Below are 26,901 nucleotides of genomic sequence, written 5' to 3'. Positions count from 1 at the left end.
TCCAAGCCTATCTTCAGAAACTGGGCCATGCTTTCCCATAGGAGGGCATGTCCCCCAATAACTTGTAAACACCCCAGGGCTATTTCTTTTTGGGGTTTGTCCATCCAACCCATTTCAGAAAGCTACAGATCTGGTATCTGATCTGCCCGGGATTTGGGTCAGGATCCCTTGAACCCTAGCTGGGTTTCCACCCTGCATCAGCACTGCAGACCCCTCTGGTTGGCTTTGACAGTAGGCAACAGGCACCTGTTATTTTCTGTCTCCCCAGAACAGAAGAAAATTTAGCTGATGGCCTACAAGCTCATGGTGATTAAGTGCAAGTAAGATCAAGTCCACCTTCCTTAAAGCTCATTGTGAATAAGCACACACTGGATCTTTCTTGACCGCTGGTCCAATAGAGTCCTGCATCTGGGGTCTGAAGCTGACTGGGAGCTAAACCTCTCATTAGATTAAAGAGTGCTGGGAGAGCTGCACACGTCGTAAGGTGCTGCCAGCTACCAAGACCCAGAGCCAGATGGCAGAATTTCTATAAGCTATAGTACCCCAGCTGCCAGTTTATCATGCAGGCCAGTACTCTGTTGAAAGATGAAGACGACTGTTAATAATTATTCTGGGAAAGCAGGTATCAACAGGATGGTTCCAGAACACCCATTCTATAAAAACAACAAAGGTGTCCTTAGTGTCACAATAAAAATATACGGTGGTCCTAAATGCGGGGGGTATATTCTGATAAATGCATCATTAGGTGATTTCATTGTGTGAACTTCAGAGAGAGAACTTAGTGGTCACTCTCTCAATGTGGCATTTTGATGCACTCCAGAGATGTGGCGTGTCTCAAGTGCATGAGGAGGATGCAGGCAAAGCAGGACATATTGTTTCACAGTAAACCATTTTTTTATAAGTAGAAATGCATGCCAAAATAACAATAGGAAGTATAGTACAGTAAGCAGGTAAACCAGCAATGTAGCTGTTTGCTGTCATTATCAAGTATGATGCATGGAACATAATTGTGCATGCTATACCCCTGGCATTCTTTTATACCACTGGGCAGCATAGTAGGTTTGTTAATATCAGCTTACCCACAAATATGTAATATATCACATGACAGGGAGGATGTCACTAGGGATAGGGATTTTGTACTTTCTTATAATGATAGAGGACCACTGTTGTATATATAATCCATTGTTCACTAAAACATCATTTTGTGGTATAGGACTATAAATTAATCCCCAGGGAAAATGGATCAGACTCAGTAGGTGTTTTAATGCCCCCCCCCAAAGCTTGCAGAAAGTAAAGCACTTACCTGAGGTTGGTCTATTATTATAAATACTTAAAGAGTTCACACACACCCAACCTGGTAGACTCAGACTCTGTAGGTCTACTGTGAGATCAAGAAGTCACTTTTCTAAAGTGCCCTCAGGTAAGCCCAGTATTGTGGCACAGTCTGTAATCCCAGCAACAGGCAAGGCTAAAATAGGAGGATCACAATTTCTAAGCCAACCTCAGCAGCTGAGCAAGGCCCCCAGCAATTTAGACCCTGTCTCAAAATGAATAAGTATATAAAAAGACTGGAGATATAGCTGAGTGGCAAAATGACCTTGGGTTCCACCCCCATACCAAAAACTGTAGTGCCCTCATGCAATTCTGGGATTAGATGACCATTGAGGACACTGTGGTTCAAGATATTTTTGTTCCTCCAGTATATTTTTTTTCTTTAAGAAACTGGCCTGGGTGCCTGTCAATGCCTGCTTAGGCATCTGCAAGTAAGATAGAGTCCACCTCTTTTAAGATTTATACAAATGAGAGTGGCAAGTATTTCATTCAATACCTTGATCAGGTTTTTCTGTTGTTGCTTAATTATTGAATTTCTTTTTGTTTTGTTTTCATTTTTGCTTTATAAATGCAGTAGCCTTACTTCTCAGAACTCCGTTCACCTCTAGCTGTCAATACTGAAATAACTCTGATGGTTCAGAGTGCAAATAATAGTAATAACAATAAGAAAACTTGTAAAACAAATAAAAGGTTTTCAAATATCCTTAAACATTTTGTCAATAACTTAGCCATTTAGACTCTGCTATTTAAAAATGATGTCTTTTTTCCTTTTTCCTCTATATTGTTTTGATCTGAATGGTTTGTGTTGTTTATATTGAAATACACTTTAGAATGTAAATGCTAGCTCCTTTATTTAACCCAAGTACATTACTCTGTTTATCAAATGGATTTAAGCTTCTGTTCTCACCCTGCTTATTTTCATTCTGTGTGTGTGTGTGTGTGTGTGTGTGTGTGTGTCTGTATCCAAATCCTCACTTCTGTCCCTGACACATGCTCTGCACTTCCATTCAAAGAGAATGTGCTGCATTCTTCTGTGTCACTCATTCAGGACCGCCCACAATGAGTCAACAGGACTAGAGTCTACTTTCATCCTAATTCTTCCTACACATAATGAATCCCATCTCAGAACACAACATAAGCACAGCCTACCTAAACATATGGTTTGGAAAGAAGCTACTCTTTTCTTTATGTTCTTGGTCATTATATTTGGGACTCTTAGTGCTGGGGACTGGCAAAGGCAGCAAACACTAGAACTGATTATGAGAAGGGTCCTTGGCATTGCCTCCTCCTGCCCACCAACCAGGCAAACCCTTCTACTTCCTCTCATCTTAATCTTTTGGGCCCGTTATATCAGTGAGTCACTTACTGCCTTCTCTTCTTGTATCATTCTCAGTTATCCCCAGTCAGAAGATAAGGGATAGAAAGTGCTTCCAACATTCTCACCCATTCACAGAGGGAAGGACTTCAAAAAAACTCACCACTGCCAGGGAATTTCTCTGTGCCCCCAGCTACAGGGAGCTTTATTGATATACTCCTCCCCCCACTCAAAGTTCAATGAACTTTCATGGGAACACATTGATCTTGTCATTAGCCAACTTACTGTCAGCCTCAGGGATGGCAGCCAGCATGAATGCCCTGGATGGGGCAAGCCACCCCTCCCCTAGGGAAGGTCCTGGCAGCCATAGCCTGAGAAAGGTTGTCTGAGCTCAAGACAAAGTGCTTTTGTCACAGCCAGCAAGTGAGACATTGACCCAGAGGCTGAGTTTCCAAACCAAAATGACTTTAGCACAATTCAATTGCTTGTATTAATTAAGAGAAAATGAAATAGTGGGTTTATCACACTTTTCATTAACTCCAGTGCAGCAAAGGACAGAGTGGATCTGGAAGCCAGGAGCAAGTGAGGATACTAGGTACTGCAATCCACATTCCCTGCCTTACTTAAGGAAGGGTGGGGCAGAGCTGCTATTGCCAAGGTTCTAAGGAGAGCAAAAGTGTAGAGAACTCTCTCAATATTCAGGGGAGATAGGCAGAGAAATACAGTTCCAAATAACAAGAGGAAGGGGGGATTTTGTATAGATACAGAGTTTACTGACCTCTAGAGACTACGTATAATATGAACATATGCTGTATATTTAGCCCACACTAGATGCCCTAAAGACTTCAAAGTAGTGGAAAATGTCATTTCTGCTCAGGGTGCTTGCAATTTAAACAATGGGATAACTACTAAATGGGATGGAGCGAACAGGTTCTGTGTGCCCAGTTGTGTCCCAAATGCTGAAACCTTGCCCCGATTCCAAAGGCAAACATGGTCCCATTGTTTTTATCCTTCAAAATAAGAGAACTTCAAAATAAGAGGTGTGTGATTGATAACCATGCCAGGAGATCTCCAGGAAGGAGGGAGAACACTGGTCCCAAACCTCACGTTTTTAGAAGGCAGCTTCCTTCACCCTCTTCACTCTGTGTCTCCCATGGGAAAAGGGTAACTAAAGTACGTGTTAAAGAAATTGCTCAAGTCTCCGCTGGACCTAAAGTAGAATAAAACTATTATCTAGAAGTAAGGATAGTATCTTCCTGACCCATGTCTGGTTCCTGCCCTCTTGATCCTGCCCTCTACTTTCTATGTGGCTCTCCCTAACACTCTAACCTGTGTCTGAGTACCCAAACCACATGTCTGAAGTGTGTAAGCCCAACTGTCATCAACACACAAAGGAAAAGGCAGACCCCATGTCGGCCCTGAATCCCTGGTCCAGCATTTAGTCAGGTTCAATGACAAGAAAGTTGGTCTTTTAATTTGCTCCAGGACTTATTTTTTATGGTGATGTTCTGTTGATCAAGATCCTGGAGAGCAAAAGAAATGAGTGTGTGGATTTGAGTACATGACCCCTCAAGAACTTCTGAGTTCCTGCCTCATCTTACTCACCTCATGAGCAAGAAGCTGTGGAGTGGGATGGATACAGATAGTCCTACATGCTTTGTTTTCTTGCTCCAGACATCCGTGGCAGTATATCCAGCAAAATTGTAGCATTTCAGCCTATCCTCATATAAGCATAGCATTCTCTGTGGGGCACAAAGTCTTCCTTTTTTTGATAACTAGCATCACTGGCTAGCTGTGGTACATAGTAGGCAAAGGGTAGGTCACAACATGCATCAAAAATCTTCATTGTAGCCTAAGAGGCCAAAAGTATTGTGCACACAATCACCTATATGTACGGTTTCAACTTTCCAAATTACAGATCAACAGGGATCATATATAAGGGTCCTTCTTGATGGGCACCAGGGAAATTCTTTTTATTTTTCCAGAAATTCTCTTATTCCAACCAAATGGACAACTGTGGTGCCCACAATCTCTTCACTCCCTCTAGCTTCCTTCTGGCTACCCACACCTCCTCCCTCTCTCTTCCTCCTCTGAGTTCCTTTTCCCCATGTCTTTTCCTGTCTTTCATGCCACCTGACACTCTCAACCCTCCTCCCTGCTCTCATCTGCTACTCACCCCAGGGCATGTTCCTCTGTGAGTTAACTCCTGACAGGTCTCATGGCAAAAGCTGTGAAAGGAGCTGGCATTTAACCTCACAGAGCAGTTTCCAGAGATAAAGCCACTGCTGTATGTAGCATATACAGAGGGTCAGTGAATATGGGGACATCTAGGGGGCAAGTTTCAATCGTTTCCAAAAGAAAGGCCAGTTGAGTTTTGACTCAGGTGAGGATGATCATTTTGATTAGGTGCATAGTCCAATAAGGGCGATAGGACAACCCCTAATTTTGTTCCCAAGAGTTGCCAGGCAAAAGAAAAAATGTTTTATCAGGGACCATAATCCAAAAAAGTGAAGGCTAAAATCTTTGACCCCTCCTGCTTTCATCTCTAGGCTTCTTAGGAATTGACTGAGAAAATGGAAGGGAAAATCTGATGCAAGACTGGTGGCTAGGATGCACCTGGCAGGGGATCCTGGGTTGCACATGAGAGGAAGCATGTCAGGAAGCTTCTGGATTGTCCCCTGGACTTCCTGGTAGAGCTCTTTTACCACAGATGTTTAGATTTATTCCCTCTGTAATATATCTTTTTTTTTTTTTTTTTTACCTACTCTACCTTATGTGAGATATCTAGAAGTGACAAAGAACTGAAATATTGAACCTAATACAGCAAAACACAAACTGCTTCAAGTTTTGGATTCATGAGGTAGCTGACTCCCCAAAGTGAAGGATTCTTTCCCTGTATCATCTCCCCTACACCCAAAGTGTCCAACACAATACCTTGTTCATGGCATGTATTAGAGAAATGATCTCTCATGACCTCAGGGACAGCAAGCCAGCAAAGCAAACTTCTCTTTCTGACCCAAACCTCTGTCTGCTCCTGCCCTGTAAGACAGAGCAGTTCCTGACTCTGGTTGTTGAATGTTCTTCGTATTCTCTGACTATGTATCCATGAGCTTTCTCACCCTCCTCCAAGCTGCACACTATATCTGAGAGGCTGACCTCCCACGTCCCCTGATAAATGGCCCCATTTGTATCCTTGCAGATCTTAATCTTGCTTATATAATGAATTGAACTTATCTTTTTTGAAGTGCTCTTTTCTTGGAAAGCAACAACCAACCTATCCCCAATTTTTTTCCTGCATTTATGCTACTGATTAAGAATCTGCTTTCTGTTTCTTTCAATCATGTTATGTGAGATGCCTGGATGCTTAGGGCAAGTTCATAATACCTCTGGGTTATTGGTGTATTATAGGACATTGCACTATAAGGAAAAACTCTTGAGCAGACATGGAGCTCCTGTTTTCATATCTCTTTGTTGGAACAACAACAACAACAACAACAACAACAACAAAATATATATATATATTATATAGTCTTGTAGCTCCTTAATAAATCCCCTTTTAAATGAGTGCCCAGAATCTTCTGGTGTCTCCCTGGGTCAACTTGCCTATCTAAGTTCTTGTTCTGCACATCCTTACTCCAACAAATCCTTCCTCTCCTGTCTTCTTCATCTCCTGTGGTTCCTTCAGATGTTTCTTTCTATCTCCATATGTCTACCTATAACTCCATAGTCAGTTAGCAAAGAGGATTCAAACATTGGTTGCCTTCTACCTCCTTTTCTGCAGCAGGGAATTGAAATTTTACAATGCAGCCAGAACCAGAAAGGACAGAGCAAGCATTCAACTTTGTGGTCTCCTAGGTCTCCAGGCATTTAGCAACCCAGATTGGCTGTGCTTTAAAAGTCTTACCAAGCATTTTAAATAGTTAAGAACATATAAATCTCTTTTGCTGGGCCTTTTCCATTTTCTTGCAAAGCAGCATAAGTTTAGGGAGAATTTTTTTGTTTGTTTGTTTCTGGTCAAATCACAAAGAATCAATATCAAGTTTAGTTTCAAAAGTCTTGATTCTCATCCTCAGTGTATCTTCTGAGGCCTGAATTCCTAAAATAGTGTGTATTTTGAGTTGTGAACTCCACAAGAATCTCACTGAGGGGTGCTCAGTGTATTTTCTTAGCCAGATGACTACTTCATAGATTGTTAACCAGTTTCCTGTTACTATGACCAATAACTTGAGGCATTTAATTTATGATGCAAAATGTTATTTCAGTTCACAGAGTTTAGAGATTGCTATCTATGATTGTATGCCCCCGTTGCTTTTGCTCCTATGGTGAGGTAGAACATCATGCTGGAAACATGTGGCAGAGAAAGACCACTCAACCCATAGTCAGGAATCAGAAAGGGAGAGAGAGAATGAGAGAGGGAAAGGGGCCAGAATCCCACTATCCCCCTTTGAGGTCACATCTCCTGACCTCCAATCAGGTCCCACCTCTTAGAATATCCACCACCTCCCAAACAGTACCAATCTGGGGAACAAGCCTCCAACATGTGGGCCTTTGGGTGACATTTAAGGTTCAAACAACCACATAGAACTACATAACTGGGAGTGTGTGAGTAAGAGTGAGCCAGTGCCCAGTCCTGTGTGCTGCCTGATGACCTGTACTCAGTGTGGTCTCCAGCCCAGCCGCATGAGCAGCACCTGGGTACTTGCTGGAAATGCAGAATCCCAGAGCCCATTCCAGACCAACTAAATCAAAATCTATATTTCTATAAAGTCCCTGAGGAATTTATATGCAAATTAAAATCTAAGAAGCACTTACTTTATCGGACAAACTTGACAAAATTCGTTTTCTCGCTTAATGAGGTAGTATTATCATAACGATCCCCATTTCACATGAAATGTACTTTTTCTTCCTTCCTTTTTTTGCTGTCACATATCCATCCCATAAAAGCAGCATTGCAGCAAGTGAAAATAAGTTCCCATATTCCAGAGAGTTGTCATGTTGTCTGGTAATCCTCCACAAAAGACCCAGGATCTGTCCTACTCATCCAAATGCACAGGGGCCTCTTCCTTCTTTGAAGCCACTCAGTGTCTTTCTGTGAGTAAACACTTCTCAGTTGATTGGCACACATTTTTTTCAGTTGATTGGCATGCATGGGTGATGTTTTATCAGGAAGTTTTATCCATATGGCCAGTGTCCACTGTGTAGCATGAATGGGTCTTTCTTGTTCTCCCCAAGGAAGGGGAAACAGTGACTCTGCCTGAGGCTCCTGTCAGGCCCAAGGCAGATAGTTCATTTGTTGGAGTACATGCACTGTGGTTCAGTTACTTTTTACAAATCCTCTGTAGTATCTTTTCAAAGAATAATGGAGTCTTAGTAGGAGGAAACCAGAATTCCCATCCTGCCATGGTTATTCATTGTAGAAACAGTGAAGTGAGACTGGAAATTCATTTTGGTGTTTGATTTTATTGTTGCTTCATCCTTAAAAATGCTCACATTGATCAGCCAGCATTGTTCCAAAAGGGAAGGTAAGTTTTATCTTTGTTAGACTTTCCAAAATAAATAATCTCTGAATCCCCTTGACTCTGAATCTTAGAGGAAAAAGGGAAAAAGGAGGAGAATGTGCTTGCTTTCCTCTAATCCGCCTTGAGGGGTTTGAATATGAACTAGTCTGGATAATAGAATGACTATCGGGGTGGTAGTTCTTGACCAGCAACACTTCCCTGAGACCTTAGCAAATGGGACTTGTATTCAGGCCCCAGGAGGCACCATGTCCTGGTGTTTTTTCTGCAAAAATGCCCTAAGCTCCTCTCTGGCCTCTAGAGATAGCTGGGGTGAGCAGTAACATCCAGGGCAGTCACCCATGTGCTAGGTCAAGAGTGTGGAGCTTCCCTCTCCCCTTTAGGAGGTTCTTCCAGCCAGTACCTGTCAGACACTCTTCACGTGGTTTCTCCCAGGTCCCCCAGTGACCCTGCACATCATATCCATGCAGTTTTGGGGGACTTGTCACCAGGTGCAGGTTCTAGAAAGGTGACAAATCGATTATTCCTTTGGGTTACTGTAATATTTCCCCAGTGGAATTGTGTGAGAATGAGCTATCAGAAAAGTACTGATTGGGACGATGACTTGTATTGTTTATAAGGATAGGAGCCCAGGAAAAATATTTTTGTGGGGCCCCATAACTTTTAGCAAGGACTTTGCCAACCAGCATCCAAAGACTGATATTTTCCCCTAGGTTGATAAGATCTAAGGTAGGGGATGGAGGTGGGGAAGGCACCAAGTGCCAAAGAGAAAATGAGCTGGGGATATGGGTAAAGTGAGAGGTGGGAGCTCCTCAAAGCTTGGATTTGGAGCAGAGTCAGGGTGCCAAACCACCTGAATCCCAACCCCACGATCAGCCCTCAACATAGACATTCCACCTTCCTGCTCTACACCTATAGCGAACCCAGTCATGGTTGAATAAGCACCAGTGAATTAGAATATACCCCTATAGGGTACTGGGGAAAGATATAGAGTTTTAATTGCGCTGAGCTCAAAAGAAACCAGGTAGCAAAAGAAACATGGCTATGTCTTCTTGGCCTTCCTACTGGCTGGGTTTTTACCAAAGACAGGTATTTCAACAGAACTTAAACTATTTGTATTAGATGACAGAGGGTTTCTTTTCTCACTCTGAACTATAGGAAATAGGATAATGAGGAAGGTAGAGGAGTCAGATTGTTATGAGAGCATCTGATGATGGATGAAAGCAAAGAAAATTTTGCAAACCCCAAATATTTTGAATCATGAGTTTCAAATTTCAGAAGTGTTTGAGAGTGAGACCTAGAAGGCCTTCAAAATCAGATAATAAAATACCTAGGCTGTTTTAGTAACCACAGAGTTATCATCTGAAGCTAACTGCTATGTTTATTTGTTTGCAAATGCTTATTGAGCATCTATTTCATAGTGGTCATATGGTGCTTTCTCATTCATTTGTTCTTTACTCTTTCTTCTTCATCAATTTTTAAACATTTTATTTTTAGTGAATAAATAAAAAATTGTATTATTTATTGTGTACAACACAATGCTTTAAAATATATATTAATTGTAAAATGCCGCAATCAAACTAATTATTCTCTAACTCAGCTTGAAACTAAACCAGCTGTTTTGATTTTATTTGTATTAAACTGTAAAACATTCACTTATTTGTTCTACAATTAGTTAGTAGCTTGTGTTCCGTATATAAAGACATTACTACATGGTGCAAAATTAGCATATTGCTCATCTAATGTAAAGTTATTTCATGTTTTATTATTTTATTCATCATGATAATTCTCTTTGAAATCAATTTTTTTAATGTGGTAGGGTCTTTATTATGCACATTCTTAATCCTCACAATACTCTTGTAAGAAAAATGTTGATATTCCCTTTTTTATCAAAAGTCTTTAAAAAGTTAAAGTGACTTGGCTGAAAGAACATCGATCCAAGACTCAGGCAAGGAGTTTCTTCATAGAGCCCTATATCTTTGATGGGCTGTTCAAACCCCCTTATTATGACCATCCTTACTTGGTCTAAAATCTCTGGCTGTGAATGTGGCTCTGTCCCTGATTTAACCCTCTCTTTATTGTTTTCTGTTTCTTTATCCCCAGAAGGCCAGGGCTTTGTGAGTGAGGACGAATACCTGGAGATCTCTGACATCAAGCGTGACCAGTCTGGGGATTATGAATGCAGCGCCTTGAACGATGTCGCCGCACCTGACGTGCGGAAAGTAAAAATCACTGTAAACTGTGAGTCAAGGGACCGCCTGAGAATTCCGGGGGGGAAGAGGGAATAGAGCTTAGGGGACAAGCAGGGAATAGCAATTCCATTTACTGAAAGACCCACATTCCAGTGGTTGCCAACAGGAAGATTCTTTATCAGGTTACTTTGTCCCATCCTTGCCTCCATTGCCATCTGTCCCTGGAGTCTTCCTGAGACTGTCAGACCTTTCAGAGTAGTAGAGACAACTGCTAAATTAGAATTGGTTTGAAGGCCTAAAGAAGATGCTGTTGTCATCACAGTGTCTTCCAGATAGTTCTTTCCCCACTATACATGGTTATTTTACTGGGAAGAAGTCGTGTCACCAGACGCATAGCAAGTGGCTGGACAGGCCTCTCATCTTTCTTTGGAATCACTCTTGGTGGTTTTGTTGTTTGTTTCCTTCTTTATTTTTCCCCAAAGATCCTCCCTATATCTCAAAAGCCAAGAATACTGGTGTTTCAGTTGGTCAGAAGGGCATCTTGAGCTGTGAAGCCTCTGCAGTCCCGATGGCTGAATTCCAGTGGTTCAAGGAAGACACCAGGTACCTCTGAACTAGGGCAGCTCTGAAGCAGAGGTGATGGATTGTTCCTCCCATGGAAGGAAGACAATAAAGTACAAGAGAAAGATAAAGCAAAACAAAAATGTGTCACAGTCTTCTTAGTGACGAGTCTCTGTTTAGAACTAGGAGAATAAAAATGGAGGAAACTGGGAAGTTGACAAAAGGAACTGATCTTGTTTCAGAATCTGAGATTATAGTATAGTCTTAGTTACAGTAGAATCTGCGATTAGTAATATTAGTATATTGGTTATGGTTGTCTCTGATGACTAGAAATCAATAAATTCTGTGTTTTGAGATTGTTTACACTCTCATTTTTCCTCTTGGTGGAGTCAGTAGTACTTAGGGCTTGAGTTGCAGGGATTGGGTTAGTTAGAGAAAAGGGTTTGGGGAAAGAAAGCCTCTTTAGAGAATTAGTCTATGAGGTCTTTGCATTCTCTCAGTGCCTACTGTCTCCTGTTTCCATCCTTTGGTGGGATCGGACCAGCAGTACCTTCTCTCATTTCAGATTAGCCACCGGCCTGGATGGAGTGAGGATTGAGAACAAAGGCCGCATATCCACTCTGACTTTCTTCAATGTCTCAGAGAAGGATTATGGGAACTATACTTGTGTGGCCACAAACAAACTTGGGAATACCAATGCCAGCATCACATTGTATGGTGAGTGCAGAACGCCTGGATGCCATGGGCTCAGCCACATGGGGGAGCTCCAGGGACCCAGGGGGGAGGACAACATGATCTGCTTGGCCTATGTCCATCCATACTGCTCTGATCACCACCACCCTTAGCTAAGAACGCCTTCTCCCTGTCATCTCCCTGGCATGGGATACAGTGGTGTTGGCAGGGTAGTGCATTCTTTTGTTCATTGAAAGGCCAAGTTTGCTCCTTTCAAAGGGAGTAAACCAAATTTTGAATCCACTTGAATGTGGAACCCATAAAGAAGACAACCACAGACAGTTCTACTGTACTACCCTGTAAAGTTCTGCGTAGATAAAGGAGATGCAATTTTAAGATCAAATATCTTCAACAATAAGAGTCTGTGATTCTGGGGTTTGCATTTATAGTGTTAAACTAAGTCAACTGCTGCCATCATGATTCTCATGTTGATTGCTATGTCATGTTCTCCTTCACTGAGATGAATTGAGCAGAGGTCTGAGTCCTCACCAGATGACTGCTCTATTCACAACTCCAACACGAGACCCTCCTCTGAAGTTGTTTCTACCATAGGATACAAGCACTTCAGAGGAACTAGGTCTCAGGGTCCATGATTTGCCTCCTTCCTTCACTCCATCTTCCCACGCTGCTGTGTGCATATTCTCGTCCAACATTTCACAACATGGGCCAGGGTCAGCTTATTGTGTTTTTATAATGTGTGTATGTATGTGTTTATTTGCTGTAGTTTAGTTAGAGGGAAGCATCCAGTAAGCAGGCTTAGGAGGGATCCATTTTTCCATGTACATCTCAGACCCTGAACAAGCTTTCAGCATTGAGATGAACTAAACTTTGTCCACCAACCATCTGAAATGTGTGATCTATGTCTTTTGTTTTCTCTCTGCATTGTGTGTGCATTGTGCTGTGTGTGTCTTAGAAATAAGCCCCTCATCAGCAGTGGCAGGTGGGTACAGCATGTTCCTTCCTTCCTCTGCCTGCCTGAATGCTTTTGCTTTTGTATATAAGCCTTCTTCAAGGATAGGCTTGCCTGCTTCCCCTCCCTGATGTACTTCTCCATAGTGGATAGACTTCAAGGGGTGTGGTTTGCACAGTTTAGATAACAAGCATGTAGAATATGATGGCTTTCACACACACACACACACACACACACACACACACACACACAGCTACAGAATATCATTATAAATCTCAGGGGAAGAGGTTTCAACCCCCCAAATAATAATCTTCTACTTAGTTGCCTCTAACAAGGATGGGTATTTCTGCATATAGCAGCACCAAAAAGCAGCCAGCCCAGAAACCAAATGGATTATCAGATGACTGTCTCTAAGGAGAATCACCCTAATATAAATGTTTTCTCTTTTCAGTCCAAAGCAAAGAGGGATATTGACTTAGTTATAAAAATTTTATTTAAAATAGAAATAATTGAGTTATGATACCAACTATTCCCCAATATTTACTAGTTTTTAGGCATCATGCCAGTAGCATAAGACAGGTTATTAACACCATTTTTGGATAAGTAAAAGAAGGACCAAAGAGATTGCATTACATTAGAGACTGAAGTACATGTAGCTAATGAATAGGCATTAGATAAAATGTAAAATTTGACCCCTTTATTAAGTATTTTAGTATTTATCTAGCAAATAGAGTTTGGGGGAGAGAGAAACATACATGCACACACACAAACACAAACACACACATTATATATTTCTATGAGGCAGCAGCTAGTGCCCAGCTCTTCTTCCAGAAATGAAAGACTCAAAGCCCTACTTTTCTAAGATGTCAATCCTAGTCACATGGAAAGTGATAACATTTGAATTTTAGAGACCTAAAATCAGCTCTGCAACTGTCACTTTTCACAACTCTGAATCCAGGGAAATCACATACACATGGCCTGCCACACCTTAATGACCTTGACTGTATATCCCTTAGTCTTGAGAACACTGCAGGGAATGGGTGGGATTAGGGGGCTGTCCTGCCCTTGACCTTCACTTACTTCTTCATTTCATAAGGTTGTCGGTAGCAGGGCATATGGACAATGGAAGGGCCTAGGACCAACAGCCAGATGACTTGAATTCTTGTCCCTCTCTGCCATTAAGGAAAGAGATGCATCATATTAGATAACAATAGCCAATATATACTAAGACCATATGTGTCTTCTCAGGCTGCCGTAATAAAATGCCACAGATTGGGTGACTTAAATTACAGACCACTTTTTTCTTCTAATTCTGGAGGCAAGAAGGGCAAGATATAAGTTCAGTCAGTTCTATTTGAATAAGGACTTGCTTCCTGGCTTGTCTCCTGTTGCTGTTTCCTTATACAGCCTTTCCTCTGAGTTCTTACAAGGGAGTGGGAGTGAAGAGAAACTCACTAGTGCCTTTTCTTATAAGGACACTAACAGTATTGGTTCAGGGTTCCTCCAATGACTTCATTTAACCTAAAACACCTCCTTCTAGGCTCTGTCTCCTAATACAGTCACACTGAGTATCAGAGGTTCAACCTAAGAATTCTGGAAGGAGGCAATTCAGTTTATAGCAAAGGCATAGATTTCCATCACAATTAAGCCACATGTCAGTCACATACTGGTTGAGATTTTCTTACCTCATATATGCTATTGGGATTTTAATGCTTGCTTTAAAAGACTGATGAGAGGGAGTGAGGGCACCCCAAAATAGGTTTAGGTGTGTGACTTTGATGACACACAAAGACTATAGGCCTCAGTTTATAGAGCTGAAACTAGGATGATGTGCTCCTGACCTGCTAATAAAAAAGCGTCACTGTGAAATATCAATAGGATAATACTCAGGAAAGTGATGCGACCAACTGAAAACTCTCACATACATGTTAGGGTACTGTGAATCCTTTTGATATGTGCCTATACTTTATCTGACATGGCCCATGCTATCATCACTTCCATTCATACACCTGCCGGAGTTGTTGCTCATGTGGACATCTGTTTCCCTCTCCTTCTTCTCCTTTGACCTTCAATTACAGCACCCTCCAGTCCCTAACATTTACTCTGTCTTCACCTGGTTAAGATTCACTTCCCTGAACTTGGATCAAGCTCCCCCACTGTACACCCCCCCACACACACACACACCTTGCTTCTGCCTGCCGCACTCACTGTGTGTTGGTTAGCCTTCTTTGATAAATATGTACTCAATCATGAGCGGGGCACTGTTCTATGATAAATAGTAGAGATGAGACAGATAGGTTCCTTGGTTCTCGGATCTTGCCTTCTAATTGCACTTTTGCTTTTGTTTTAGCTATTATGTTCAATTAAAGTTCTTTTTCCCATTTAGCCTGTAAGATTCGTGAAGTAGGGACTATATATGGCTTGATCCCTAGAACCAACAGAGAGACCCTCACATAGTAGCTGGTCAGGAAAGTTTTGTGACTGAAAGAATGCATGGATACTCAGAGATCAAAAAAATTGTGTTGCTGATGCCAAAAGTTCAGTGACCAGGAATGAAATGTGACAAGATGCTGTAGGGAAATAGGTCTCAGAGAGTCTTTAAGTTTAGGCTATGCTGTTCACTGGTTGAGTAACTTGGAGAAAGACAGTCTCAGATGGTCTGGTATTTTCATTAGTGAAAGCCTTCTGGGTAAGATGTCTTCTGTGGAACTCACACAGCCTAATCCTCTGATGCTAGGATTGAGGGACAGTAGATTTAGCACAAGATCAGAGTGAAAGTGTCCAGTCAGCCAACCTTTCTACTGACCATGACTATTCTCCTTAGTGCTCTATGCCCCATAGTTACAGCTAATGATAGCCACAAACTACTCACTGTGTATAGCACCACTACTCACTAAGTATTTAAATGGTTTATCTCACTGAATGAGTCTATAAAGTTAATACCATATTATTCAGATTTTAAACATAGGAAATTGAGAGGTGAGTCAGATAACTCAATTACACTGGTTTATAAGCCAATGAGCTCTGATTTGAAACCATGCACTCTAATTTCAGTACCTAAGTGCTTCACTTCACTTCCAAGCCAATTCTTAACACTTGGCAACCCATAATGGATATGGAAGATGATCTGGATGGAACCCCATGCAAACAAGTCATTTGCTTGCACTCATCTCTTGTGCAAAATTCTCTGTTCTCCAATCTACCTATTCCACTAAAGGCAACTTTTACATTTAAAACCCAGAGGTTCATATTTTCCACATAGGAACACACTATTCTCAGGTATATATTTGTGTCTGCCTCACAATCTGTTAGGTCTGTTTTGAGAACTCCCTTGAACTAGGCCCTCATGGTTCCAACAAAACATACTTCCCTCACACATACCCTTTGTATATGTCTGCACTTACATGTAAAGAACAAAGAAAAATGGGATAAAAGCAATGTCACAAGAACAGAAAACATACCTTATTATGGCAACAATGGGTGAGTAGGTGGGTTGAAACAGGAAATGATTAGGAAAAGTGAAAAGCAACACAGCAGATGGGTGGTCATCAAAACTCAGTCCGTGTTTGGCATCCATGTGAAACACTTCTTCTTCATCACACCAGTTACCTTCTTGGCACAGAGCCACAGAGGCAGGACTGCTGCCCAGGTAGAACTCCAGCTCAAGTAGCAAGATATAAAGCCACTTTCCTCAACCCAGGCAACCAAAGTTTCTTCAAAGACAGAAGGATTCAGAGGAGAGACCAGCTCCTGTAGTGAGAGGACTGAATTACAGTCTGACTCTGAAAGACAAGCCATGGCACTGTTTGTTTTCAGTCATTGGCGAAATATAAGAAAACAACAATCACACCCAACTTATCTTTAGGTTTCTAGATGTCTGTTTTGAATTTGAGAAACAGTGGAAATACAGGATGAGGAACTAACTTCCAGAGCTGTGACCCATAACCTTGGAGATAGTGGCAAGCAACCTGTGCTATTGAAAAGGAGCTTGCTCCAAGTGTTCATTAGCTTTATTGAGTGGGTACAGTCAATGCGGGGTGCACCTGGAGCGCTGCACCCTGAAGCTTAGCCAGTCCTATGTGCAACAATGGGTGGCAGGGCTCAGTGCTTGCTGGCCACTCTCTCTTCCTTGTGAAAGACAATCACTTTCCCTCAACATACCAACTCACTTTGCCTCCTCTGGGCCTTGAGCAAGGATCCCTATTCCTCTGTCCTTAGAGTGCAAAGAAGGACGATTCTGGACTTGATCACATTGATATTGCAGAGAGTGCGATGTGCTTAATGAGGCATATAAATGCCTGGATTACTGGAACTGGCAGGGGAGAGGGACAGAGAATGCACACAAAGCCAAAAAGGAGGGGAGATGCTATAGAGAAAAACAGATTTCTCACATGTTATCTGTGAAATTGTAGCGACACGAATTAGTTACATTAAGAGTTAAGTGTCAGGCACAGGGACAACTCATAGGAATCTTGTCACTGCAAATAAGCATGGCAAAATACTCCAGTTAAGGCAACATCTGGGATCTGGGTTTTTCCTCAGGCAAAGCTTCAGTGCCCTCTGAGCTGCTATGCCTACAATCTAACTAAGCAGCTCCTGAAAGCTCGAGGACAGAATCTCTATTTTCCTTTGCTAATAGTTGTTTCTCCAGAATAAATATGCATATGAGATTGTGTCTGTAAACTTAATTTTCTTCAGCTAGAGTCCTTTCCAAGTCCACCCCACTAATACCTGTGGGAGGAGCCTTAGCACCTCTGCCTTTATACTCTTTTCCCATCCCACACATACTCCTGCTTCCATCTTCTCCTTCCTTTCCTTTAAGGTGTTCTAACCACTACACCTTTCCCAGGTGTCTCCATGAGTAACGCAAAGAGTGGGCATGAATAACCCAACCTTCTCTTTAGCATGCCCTCCAAGCACCACCCCATATCTTTCCTTCCTGTCATCTCCAAAACTCTGAGAAGGAATTATAGCATTTGCAATTGCCACTTCCTCAAGCCCCATTCACCTCAGGCTACCAGTGCCTCTCTGCCTCCTAACACCCCACTTCCCCTTAGTCATAGACCCCTGTGACCCCCCAATTCCCCACCCACTGCTGTGATATAACCAGGAGTTGAATCCTTTGTGTCCCATAAGTCAGTCCAAGGGAGGATAACAGTGAGTTGAATGAATCCTCCACATCTTCAAGCATCTTAAGAGAATTATTTCTTAGCTTGCATAGGATTTATTTTCGGTGCTTTATGAAAACAGATTGTGAGCTTGTCCTGGAACCACCTAATCAAAATCTTTTTGAATGTCCCTGAGAATGTTCTTTTAAAGCAAACTCTCCAAGGGAATCTTATGCACACGGAAGATTGGTAACCTCTCAGCAGTACTCAGATGACTTCCAAATCTGTATCTTTAGTACTCTCTGGAATGCTGAGTGACAGACCACTGTCCCTGCTGGAATATTCCATGGGAATTCCAAAGTCAATCTTTCTCCCCTAGGGGCCCTTTCCTTCAGCATGTGACTTGCTCTGCACCTACACACGTTTGCTAGAAGCACTGCCATCCTTTCTTACATCCTCTCCCTCTGTGAGCCAGTGAGTCCTAGAAGTAGACCTCAACCTTCCACTTGGCTTCGCATTCTCCATTCTCATCTGGACAATTACAGTATGCTCTCATGGGCTCTCTCATCTTTGGTAATCCCTCTCCAATTTGCTTGTTCCATCATGGCCAAGTGTCCTTTCCAAAACTCAGAACGAACCTTATCATTTACATGGCTGAAAACTCTTTTGAGAAGCTGGACATTAAGGCTGTAAACACTTTGAGATCTACCCACCACTATCGCTTCAAGTGTACGGGTCCCCATGGCCTTCCAAGCACCCTCCAGGCTGGGCTGTGTCCAGTTCATGACAATGAGCCTTTCATCAAGCTGCTTTCTCTCTGTATCCAACCATCCATTCATCCATCTGGTCAACAAATATTTATTTAGTGCTTTCTTTATGCCACGAATCGTACTTAGTATGGAGGAACAGGAGGAACAGAGTTTCTGACCTTTCATAAACAAAGAAGCAGACTGTTACAATAGAATAGGATAGATGCTATGGTAAAGAAATGAAGAAGTAGTTTCCATCTGTTAAGTGTCAGCCACAAACACCCTTAGATATCTAAGAATCCTTTAAGATAGAACTGTTATGCTTCCTATTTCACAGAAGAGCCTAGAGCTCAGAAAATTTAAATGATGGGACAGAATATCCCCAGATAGGAATTTTACCACCGGAGTGTCAACATCAGGTTTTGGAGTCTGACGTTATTCCCATGTTTCATTCAAACCCATATATATTCTCTCTTCCAATGTGTTAAAGGTAACACATGCAGGTGTGGTCCTCCTGTCTGCCCAATAAGATCATACTTATCCATCAAGACTCAACTCTTTGGCAGTACCTCTATAGAGCATTTCTGAGCTCCACTGAAGAATAAAGGCTTCATATTTTGGGCTCTTTTGGTACTTTGCCCTCCGGCTTATATTTTGTTTGTATTTGTTTCTGCATTTAGAGGATGTAGTACTGTATCTTGCAATGGTTGTTGCCAAGTCAAGATTGTTGAATTAATAAATAAATCTCCAAGTCAATGGGTACTTCAGTTACAGCCTCCAAATATTTGAAACTATTCACTAACCAAAGAAAAGACAAACACTCTAAAGGATTTGTAGTTCTCTCCCCCCAGGGAAACCACATCGCTATTTCTCTTACTTAACTTGCATGCTAACCTCCCATTGGCCCAATTTTAATTTGAATTTACGGGTCCCCTCCCAGGTCTTCTTTGCAAGGGAGACTCTATCAAACATTTCATTTCACTAAAAAGGCACTCTTGCAGAAACATCAAATGTTGCACCTATCTGTCCACTTCCTCCTGATAAACATCCACCATTTTTATTTTTCAAATTGACAATTTAAATCCAGGTGGGAGAGAATGAGTCAGAGAGAAATACCATTGCTTTTGGCTAACGACAGCAGCATAATCATTTGTATTTTCCCCAACCTGCAAAATGTCAACATATGAGAGAAAAAAATGCAGACATTTCACATTTCATTCCTGATGAGGTTCCTTGTCATCGCCTTGTACCCCCACCCTCCTCCATGTGAATCATTGACATCTGGCTATTAGCCTAAGCATTTAGACTTTCACACTGAGCATTCAGGGTGTGCTGATGTCAGCACAGACAGACACAGTCTTCTCTCTTTCAGGTTTGTGATGAGCTTACAGATTTGAATTAACTTCTGGTATTAACTTGCTAAGCTTTTGTCTTTGTGATAAGCAGAAAACAGGAGCATGAGAGGAAAAGGAAGATGGCTGCCTTCTTCCCTCCTGATCTGCATGTTTTCCTTGTGCTGCAAAGCCTGGTTAATCTTAATCGTAAAACAACAGTGCCACATTTTTTCTCTGTAATTAAAGACAATGGAGAGAAAGTTCCCTTTCAAGGGAAATGATGTGCCTTCATCTGCCCAGCACTGCTGAAAATAGGTTTCTGTTTCACCAACAAGTGTAACACACACATCCTCTAATTAGATTTCCTCGCTCCTCTTTTAATCACCGAGAACATCATTATCCTTTTGGTTCCTCATTAGGAAGGTCACACAGTTCATAATCATACTTATAAAACCTATCCAAATTTCATAGCAAAACTGTATCTTCTTAGACTTCAGATATTCCATTGATCTCACTGTGCTATCAACAAGTTCAACTTGCCTGTGGGGTTCTTTTTTTTTCTTTTATTCTTTCTTTTTTAAATGTGATCACTCTTCCACCTGCTACTTTAGTAGAATTACTGCTACTTGGTCGCTGTTGATGGAAGAAAAATGCCATATTTATATTACAATCCAGAAAGGAAAAATAGAGACATATTCTAATACCTTCATTGCTTATAATGTACACTATATTTTTAAGTTTCAAAAATTTCTTACAAGGCAGGATCTCATCAGGAATAATATATATATATGTGTATATATGTGTGTGTGTGTGTGTACATATATATTTATATATATACATATATATATATGTATATATATATATATTTAACCCCCCCTCAACTGGGAACACTGAGCTGAATCCTGGTACTGTGATTGTCAACACCTGCAGTCAAGGAGTGAGGAGTCACACTCTGAATGCAAGCAGCAAGTGCATGTGGCTAGACACATGTTCCTAGTTCTTTATTTGCAGGAATGGCTTAATTCTATTTCAAGTCCTCAACCAAACTCATTTCTTAAAAATCTAATGTGTAGTATATTTAGCTTCCCCAAGTAGCCTCTGAAAGGCAGACTTTATTTTGTTCATGTGTTTGTTTTTGATTTGTCTTATCCTTGATGAAGTTCAAGTCTGGACAGGTAGTCAACCTCTAGCTCCCAGTATTCACAACAATCAACCTTTATGCCATTTTGCCATTTCTAGAGTTTTTCTCTCAATCACTTTTCTTTTTTCTATATGCTGAAACCTAACATATTTTTCTGCATATCTGTCTTCAAGGTATTCTGTTGTTGTCATTCACAGTTTGTTTTGTGGCTTTGCATCCTCGTTTCAGCTTTTATTTTTAAAGATGCTCAACTTCAGGCATGAAGGAAGCAATTAATTTTTAGCATTCAAAAGGGTGAAGGAGGAGGGACTGGAATAATGAGAAAGGGCATAATTACATGTTCTCACTGTCAATTTATCCTTGAAAAAAAATTTAATGAAGCCTGATATTTGCAGCAGCCATTCTTGAATTGAGTCATTGTTAAACATCAATAGAGCAGGATTCCTTAAATGTGGCATTTGCCCAGAGAAAGAATTGGGCTTCTGAATACACCTCCTCAGAATGACTGGTCTTCATGAGGAAGCTTTTATCTATGTTTAGCAGCCACCTCAGGTCCTCCAGAAGGAATCTGGTCACTCAGGAGCTATGGCCAAGTTTGCTTTCAGCTGGTGTTTGGCAATCTCTGAAAACCTAGTATCCCAAAGCATCTCTTTAAGCAGGATCCCCATACAACATTCTATTTTCAGGATCAGAAAGTGTAGTCCTAATTCTAATTCACTCTATATGTGCTCATCCTGTATTCATATTCACAGACTTTACACTTACACATAATCTTAACTAATCTGTACAGCAATCCTGCAAGGTAGATGAAACTACCCTTCCCCATTTTATATATTAAAGAAGTATTTCAGAGAAATTATTTGTCCAGTCTTCCTGCTATTGGGCTGCAAGAATGCAAGTTCAGTTCTTTCTAACTCTTAAATTTAATCCTTTTAAGACTACCAAACAGGGAGGTTGCTCCTGAGATGAAAGACATTTGATGTTATTTGTTCCAAATGGATTTCTTTCAGGACCTGGAGGATTTGGAAAAAAAAAAAAAAAAAAAAAATGTCTATTTTCTTGTTTGTTTGTTTAAAGTAGGACAGCCTCTGTCTTACTGGGGTGTAAGCTCTTTGGAGGTAGAGACTGTGGCTATCTCTCTTTTTTTTTTTTTTTTTTTTTTTTTCTGAAAACAGAGTCTGGCACATGGAGACATACAATAAGTACTATAACTTCCCCAAGACTGACCGAAAGTCCATTTTCTCTGCAGGACCATCCCTTTGCCACTGGCCTTTGCTGTGGAGCTTGGATTTAGACCTTTCCCTCACCCTACTCAGTGTCCCTCATCCTCCAAAGCCCCCAAATGGATGATCTCTCTCAGTGGCAACTGCTCTGACCATTGCACTACCACACTTCTTCACTCACTCCCCTACCTTGATTTCAAATAATTTGGAAAAGATCTAAATAAGTTAATATTAATCCCAACTTAGAAACAGAAGTGGAGGGATGGTGGAACCACCAACCCATAGCAGCAGTTACCTCTATCACATAACTACTTTGCACAGGGCACAATGCTAATCACCTTAATCCTTTAATCCTATGAACTGTATTATTACATCTATTTTCAACAAGGAAAGACAAAATACCTTGTCTAAAACCATATAACTAGCAATCCATAGAGTCAAACCCAAATTGGTCTGACTCCAAAGTTTCCAGGATTAGTTTCACTTACACATCATAAGTGATGTTACCCCAAAGAATATTTAGGGCTTCATATATAACACAGAGAGGACTAGGAAGAAGGATGCACAGAGAATGTTTCCTGTCTTCCCAGTGGATGTTTTTCCCACCTGTGCTTCCACCGGCATCCTTCAGTCCCATCTTTTCTTGTAACCCTTGACCTTTATCCCACTACACATCAGGGTCAGTTTTCCAAAGAATACCTCCTTTGAATTCCACCTCATATTTCCAATTCATGGGGTCTAGGTTTTAGGTAAGAAGTACCTTAGTCACCATTACTACTATTAGCCACTCCAACAAGCCAAGGAAAAGGGAAAATACATTTGAATTCTTTGCTGTATTTATTAAAGTTAAAATTGATATCATCTTGAGTACTATGAACTTGGAGACATACATGCAACCTTTACCTAAAGAAGCCATGCTGTAGGAAAACCATTTCCGTCTGATTCTAACATGAATGTTCAAGCTTCTGTGCCACCATTGCTGATCTCAGAGCCCTGAGACGTCATGAGGATCTGTAAACACACCAAATTAGTTAAGAGCAGCAATTCATCACTTTCTTAAAATTAAAGCACAAATATGCATTTTCCCAAGTGATGAAAGTGACTGGTGCATACAGAAGTCCAGTGGGAATGACCCAACCCAGGTACCTTCTTTTCCTCATTTTCAGTCAAATAGGATTACTGTTAAGGTACAATTTTAAAAATCAGTTCTTTGTTAATGGCTTTTGTCTCATATTCCTCCAACCTAAAGAGCGGTACATAGATGTGAGCCACTGTCTTCTGCTCTGAACAAAGCCTGAGAACCCTTTTGTAGAGTACTAACTGTCCTACCATTTGGTCCAGACACCAATCTCAGATGTGTCCAGAATCTGTATGAGGAAAGCAGTGCTGGTTTTAATCTCTATCAGAGTAGATTAGACTAATTCTCTGCCTGTAATAGCCCAGCCATTTTTCATAGTCTGATTGACCAAAAGCACTTTGGCAGCAAAATGTCATATTACTTGATTCTCTAGAGCAGGTGCTCATCATACCTGCTAAAGAACCTAACAAATTTCTGGAATTACCTTGGAATTGAGACCAAAAATTTGTTGGGTCTGGGAATATTTCAAGTCTCAGGAGGAGATGATCATGATCAAAAATAAGGTTTTGATTATTTTGTGCCACCTGGAGAAGGCTGTCTGGCTGGCTTCTCATAAGTTATCCCTTCTAGCACCATATGTAGAAGCTCCATTTATAAGAAGGCTCAGAAAGCTAATAGAGGAAGAATCATACAGGTCATCAAGCCCCACCTCCTCTCATTTTTCAGATGGAAGAACCAAAGAAATGTTACTCAGTTAGGGAGCAGCAGAACCACTAGAGGAATTGCGTTCCCAGTTGTTTTTTCCTGTTACCCCATGATGCTATGACCACTGGAAAAAATGATTACTTTCTATAGAGAAAGTGTAGAGTTGGACACATCAAATGCAAAGAATCTGGGAACTGTAACTTGATTGTATTGATAAATTAGACTTGATGAATTAGACAAATGCATATGTACACACATGTATATGTATATACTTATAACTAATCTAATATATATTCATCACATTTATAAAATGAGAGATACTTTTAAATAAAAGTACCCATGCATGTGTATCCCTCTGTATCCATGAGTTATGCATTCATGGATTCAACAATAATAGCTGAAAAATACTGTGGCTGTTCTGAATATGTATAGATTTTTTTCTGGTTTTTCTTTCCTGGACAATTCAATGTAACAACTATTTGCAAAGCATTTGCATGTTATTAGGTATTACGAGTAATCTAGACATGATTTAAAGTATACAGGAGAATGAGTTGAGAATGTAGCTCAGTGGTAGAGAATTTGTCTGGCAAGCATGAAGACCCAAGTTCATTTACTAGTATGACAAATAAATAAATAAATAAATAAATGTGAGGATGTATATACTTTTTATGAAAACAATGTGTCATCTTTTTAATAACTTTGGTATCTACAGATTTTTGGCATCTACACCAGGTCCTAGAACAATATCCTGTAGAGAATGAGGAGCAACTCTCTGTGTGTATGTGTGTGTTTGTGTGTGTGTGTATGGCAATTTATATATAGAACAATGCTCTTAAATTAACATATGAGCCTTAAAAATCTTCATTGTTCATTTCCTTATAAACTTATTTAAAATCCTAAATCATCATCTTTGGCAGAAGACAATATAGAAAATGACATGGAGCTTCCATTTGAATATTTTCCAACTTAGCAGGTTATAAAGGCTAGTATGATTCTTTAGGATGTCTACCAGGACTACTGGAGGACCTAGAATCAGGCTAATTTTCATGAATAATTGTGGAGCCTCCATGGAACTCAGACTACTGTGGTAGAACCTGGATCCTGCCCTCGTTTGTGAATATTCAATAGCTAAAATGCACAGCAACATGAGTCAGACTTCAAGCTATCAAGTAAATATAAATATTTAGTCCATCTGAGCATAGTGCACATTGTAAGTTAAAGGAAAAAGGTATCCATGTTGGAATTCTTAAGGTAGGAACAGTTGTATGCTTACTGCTGAAGTGAGAGACCTGGACTTAGGATCCTAAGTAAAGGTATGAACCAGCCTCATTGAAGGCAAAGTAAGGGTCCATGCCTTAAATTTGACTAGCAAGTCAAATGACTTGAGTCTGGTCCAAGGAGGCTCTCCCAATGTTAGCTTTTTTTTTTTCCTAGCGGGTCAGTTAGCTTTTATGATGTCCTAATTTTAAACAACGGAAGAGCTACACTGGTTGTCTGCATCTCCTTCCCTTGTCACTGGTCTTTGAATCCATTGACAATATTCCATTTTTCTTTTCCTGGAATACACTCTTATTGCAAGCTAATGGTCTTGCTTATGATCCTAAGAATTTGTAAATAATGGTGGTAGAGGAACAAAGGCAGAATTCAGCACGGGCACATCTGCCCTAAGGCCACGGCAGAGTAGGACAATCAGATTCATGTGGTTTGTCTTCCTGAAGCATAGAAGTTGAGGAGAATGATAATGCTCATGATTCTACATTCTTATTTCCCAGTAGAATGTGAAGGATTCAGTCGGGAAGTGGGAAAGGACCATGGGGAGGAAAAAAGAAGCAAAGGAAACAGCAGGTGGCAGTTTGTTATGGGGATGCCAAGTCTTCTTGATGCTGTGGGAGAGGCACCACTAAGACCTTGGATAGACTCACTCTCAGTGTTCGAGTTCTGGAGAATAATTACTCATCTTCCTCGGCCCTTCAGGAGAACCCTCCCCTCCAACACCTAAATTACATATACTAAATATAAAAAGTCCATCTTGTCCACACACAGACTTCCACTGATCATAAACTATCTCCATTCCTTTCTCCTTCTCCCACCCACAACCTGCTTCTCACCCCTCTGAACTTTCTCCTTCTCCCCATGCCTATTTTTTTTCTGCTCATCCCCTTGATTTTGATGCCATCTCCACAGAGAAAGGACAACTAGAGGCACTACTTGTGAAGGGCCACCCTCTCTTGCTTTGTGGAACCCTGTCTGTGGTCCTATGGGCCTAAATGACTACCCTCAGCTCCCCTGCTAATTTAGTAATCCCCAGTCTTTGAGAGCAGGTAGTAGTGTTCAGGGCATCCCACTGGCTTGGCACTTTAAGTTTCCAGTCCCTCCCTGTGAGCATCTTCCATTTCTGCAGACTTGGAAGGGAGGGGGTTGGACTTGGGGGAATGCTCACAGAGAAGCATGTCTATGAATTTGCTTGTCAGGGATGAGTATGGTGTCCTGTGAGTACATGCTAATGGGTCTGTCTCTCTTTCCCTTACACAGGGCCTGGAGCAGTCATTGATGGTGTAAACTCGGCCTCTAGAGCGCTGGCTTGTCTGTGGCTCTCAGGGACCCTCTTTGCCCACTTCTTCATCAAGTTTTGATAAGAAAAACCCTAGGTCCTCTGAGCAACGCCTGCTTCTCCATATCACAGACTTTAATCTACACTGCAGAGGGCAAACCAGTTTGGGCTTCTTTTTGTTCACTTGTTTCTGTTCTCCTTCTTGATATATTTTTTTTTCCTTTTAATTGTGATTTTTTTCCACTTAAAATGAGTGGGGTTGTGGGGAGGGGTGGGCAGGGTTCTACCACGTGTAGGATAATCATTCATTGGTGTGTCCAAAAATGGAATCTGCTCCTGCAACCTTGGCCCTTCCTTTTTGTCTGCTTCTCTTCCCATAATCATTATAAGCAACCAACTTTCACATATACACACATGCAGACATCACACACACACACACACACACACACACACC

At 41.1% G+C, this 26,901-nt stretch overlaps 1 protein-coding gene across 3 annotated transcripts in view; it reads left to right on the top strand.

Moving 5' to 3' along the window:
- The window catches only part of OPCML (opioid binding protein/cell adhesion molecule like), a 1,129,326-nt gene extending 1,102,637 nt beyond the window's left edge, over nucleotides 1-26,689 (top strand). For 2 of the 3 annotated variants that reach the window (XM_079104603.1, XM_079104604.1), the window contains 4 exons: nucleotides 10,267-10,404; nucleotides 10,838-10,958; nucleotides 11,482-11,633; nucleotides 26,429-26,689. In XM_079104603.1, coding sequence (XP_078960729.1) covers nucleotides 10,267-10,404; nucleotides 10,838-10,958; nucleotides 11,482-11,633; nucleotides 26,429-26,529 — 512 coding nt within the window. In that variant the 3' untranslated portion in view covers nucleotides 26,530-26,689. Of the gene's footprint in view, nucleotides 1-10,266; nucleotides 10,405-10,837; nucleotides 10,959-11,481; nucleotides 11,634-12,561; nucleotides 12,589-26,428 lie in introns of all 3 variants that reach the window. The other variant, XM_079104602.1, reaches the window with a different exon arrangement.
- The last annotated feature ends 212 nt before the right edge of the window (nucleotides 26,690-26,901 follow it).

The sequence above is a fragment of the Sciurus vulgaris genome, assembly GCF_902686455.1.
Source record: "Sciurus vulgaris genome assembly, chromosome: 11".
Classification (NCBI taxonomy): Eukaryota; Metazoa; Chordata; class Mammalia; order Rodentia; family Sciuridae; genus Sciurus; species Sciurus vulgaris.
The sequence above is the reverse complement of the archived record's forward strand: the minus strand, read 5'-3'. Positions and strand labels throughout refer to the sequence as shown.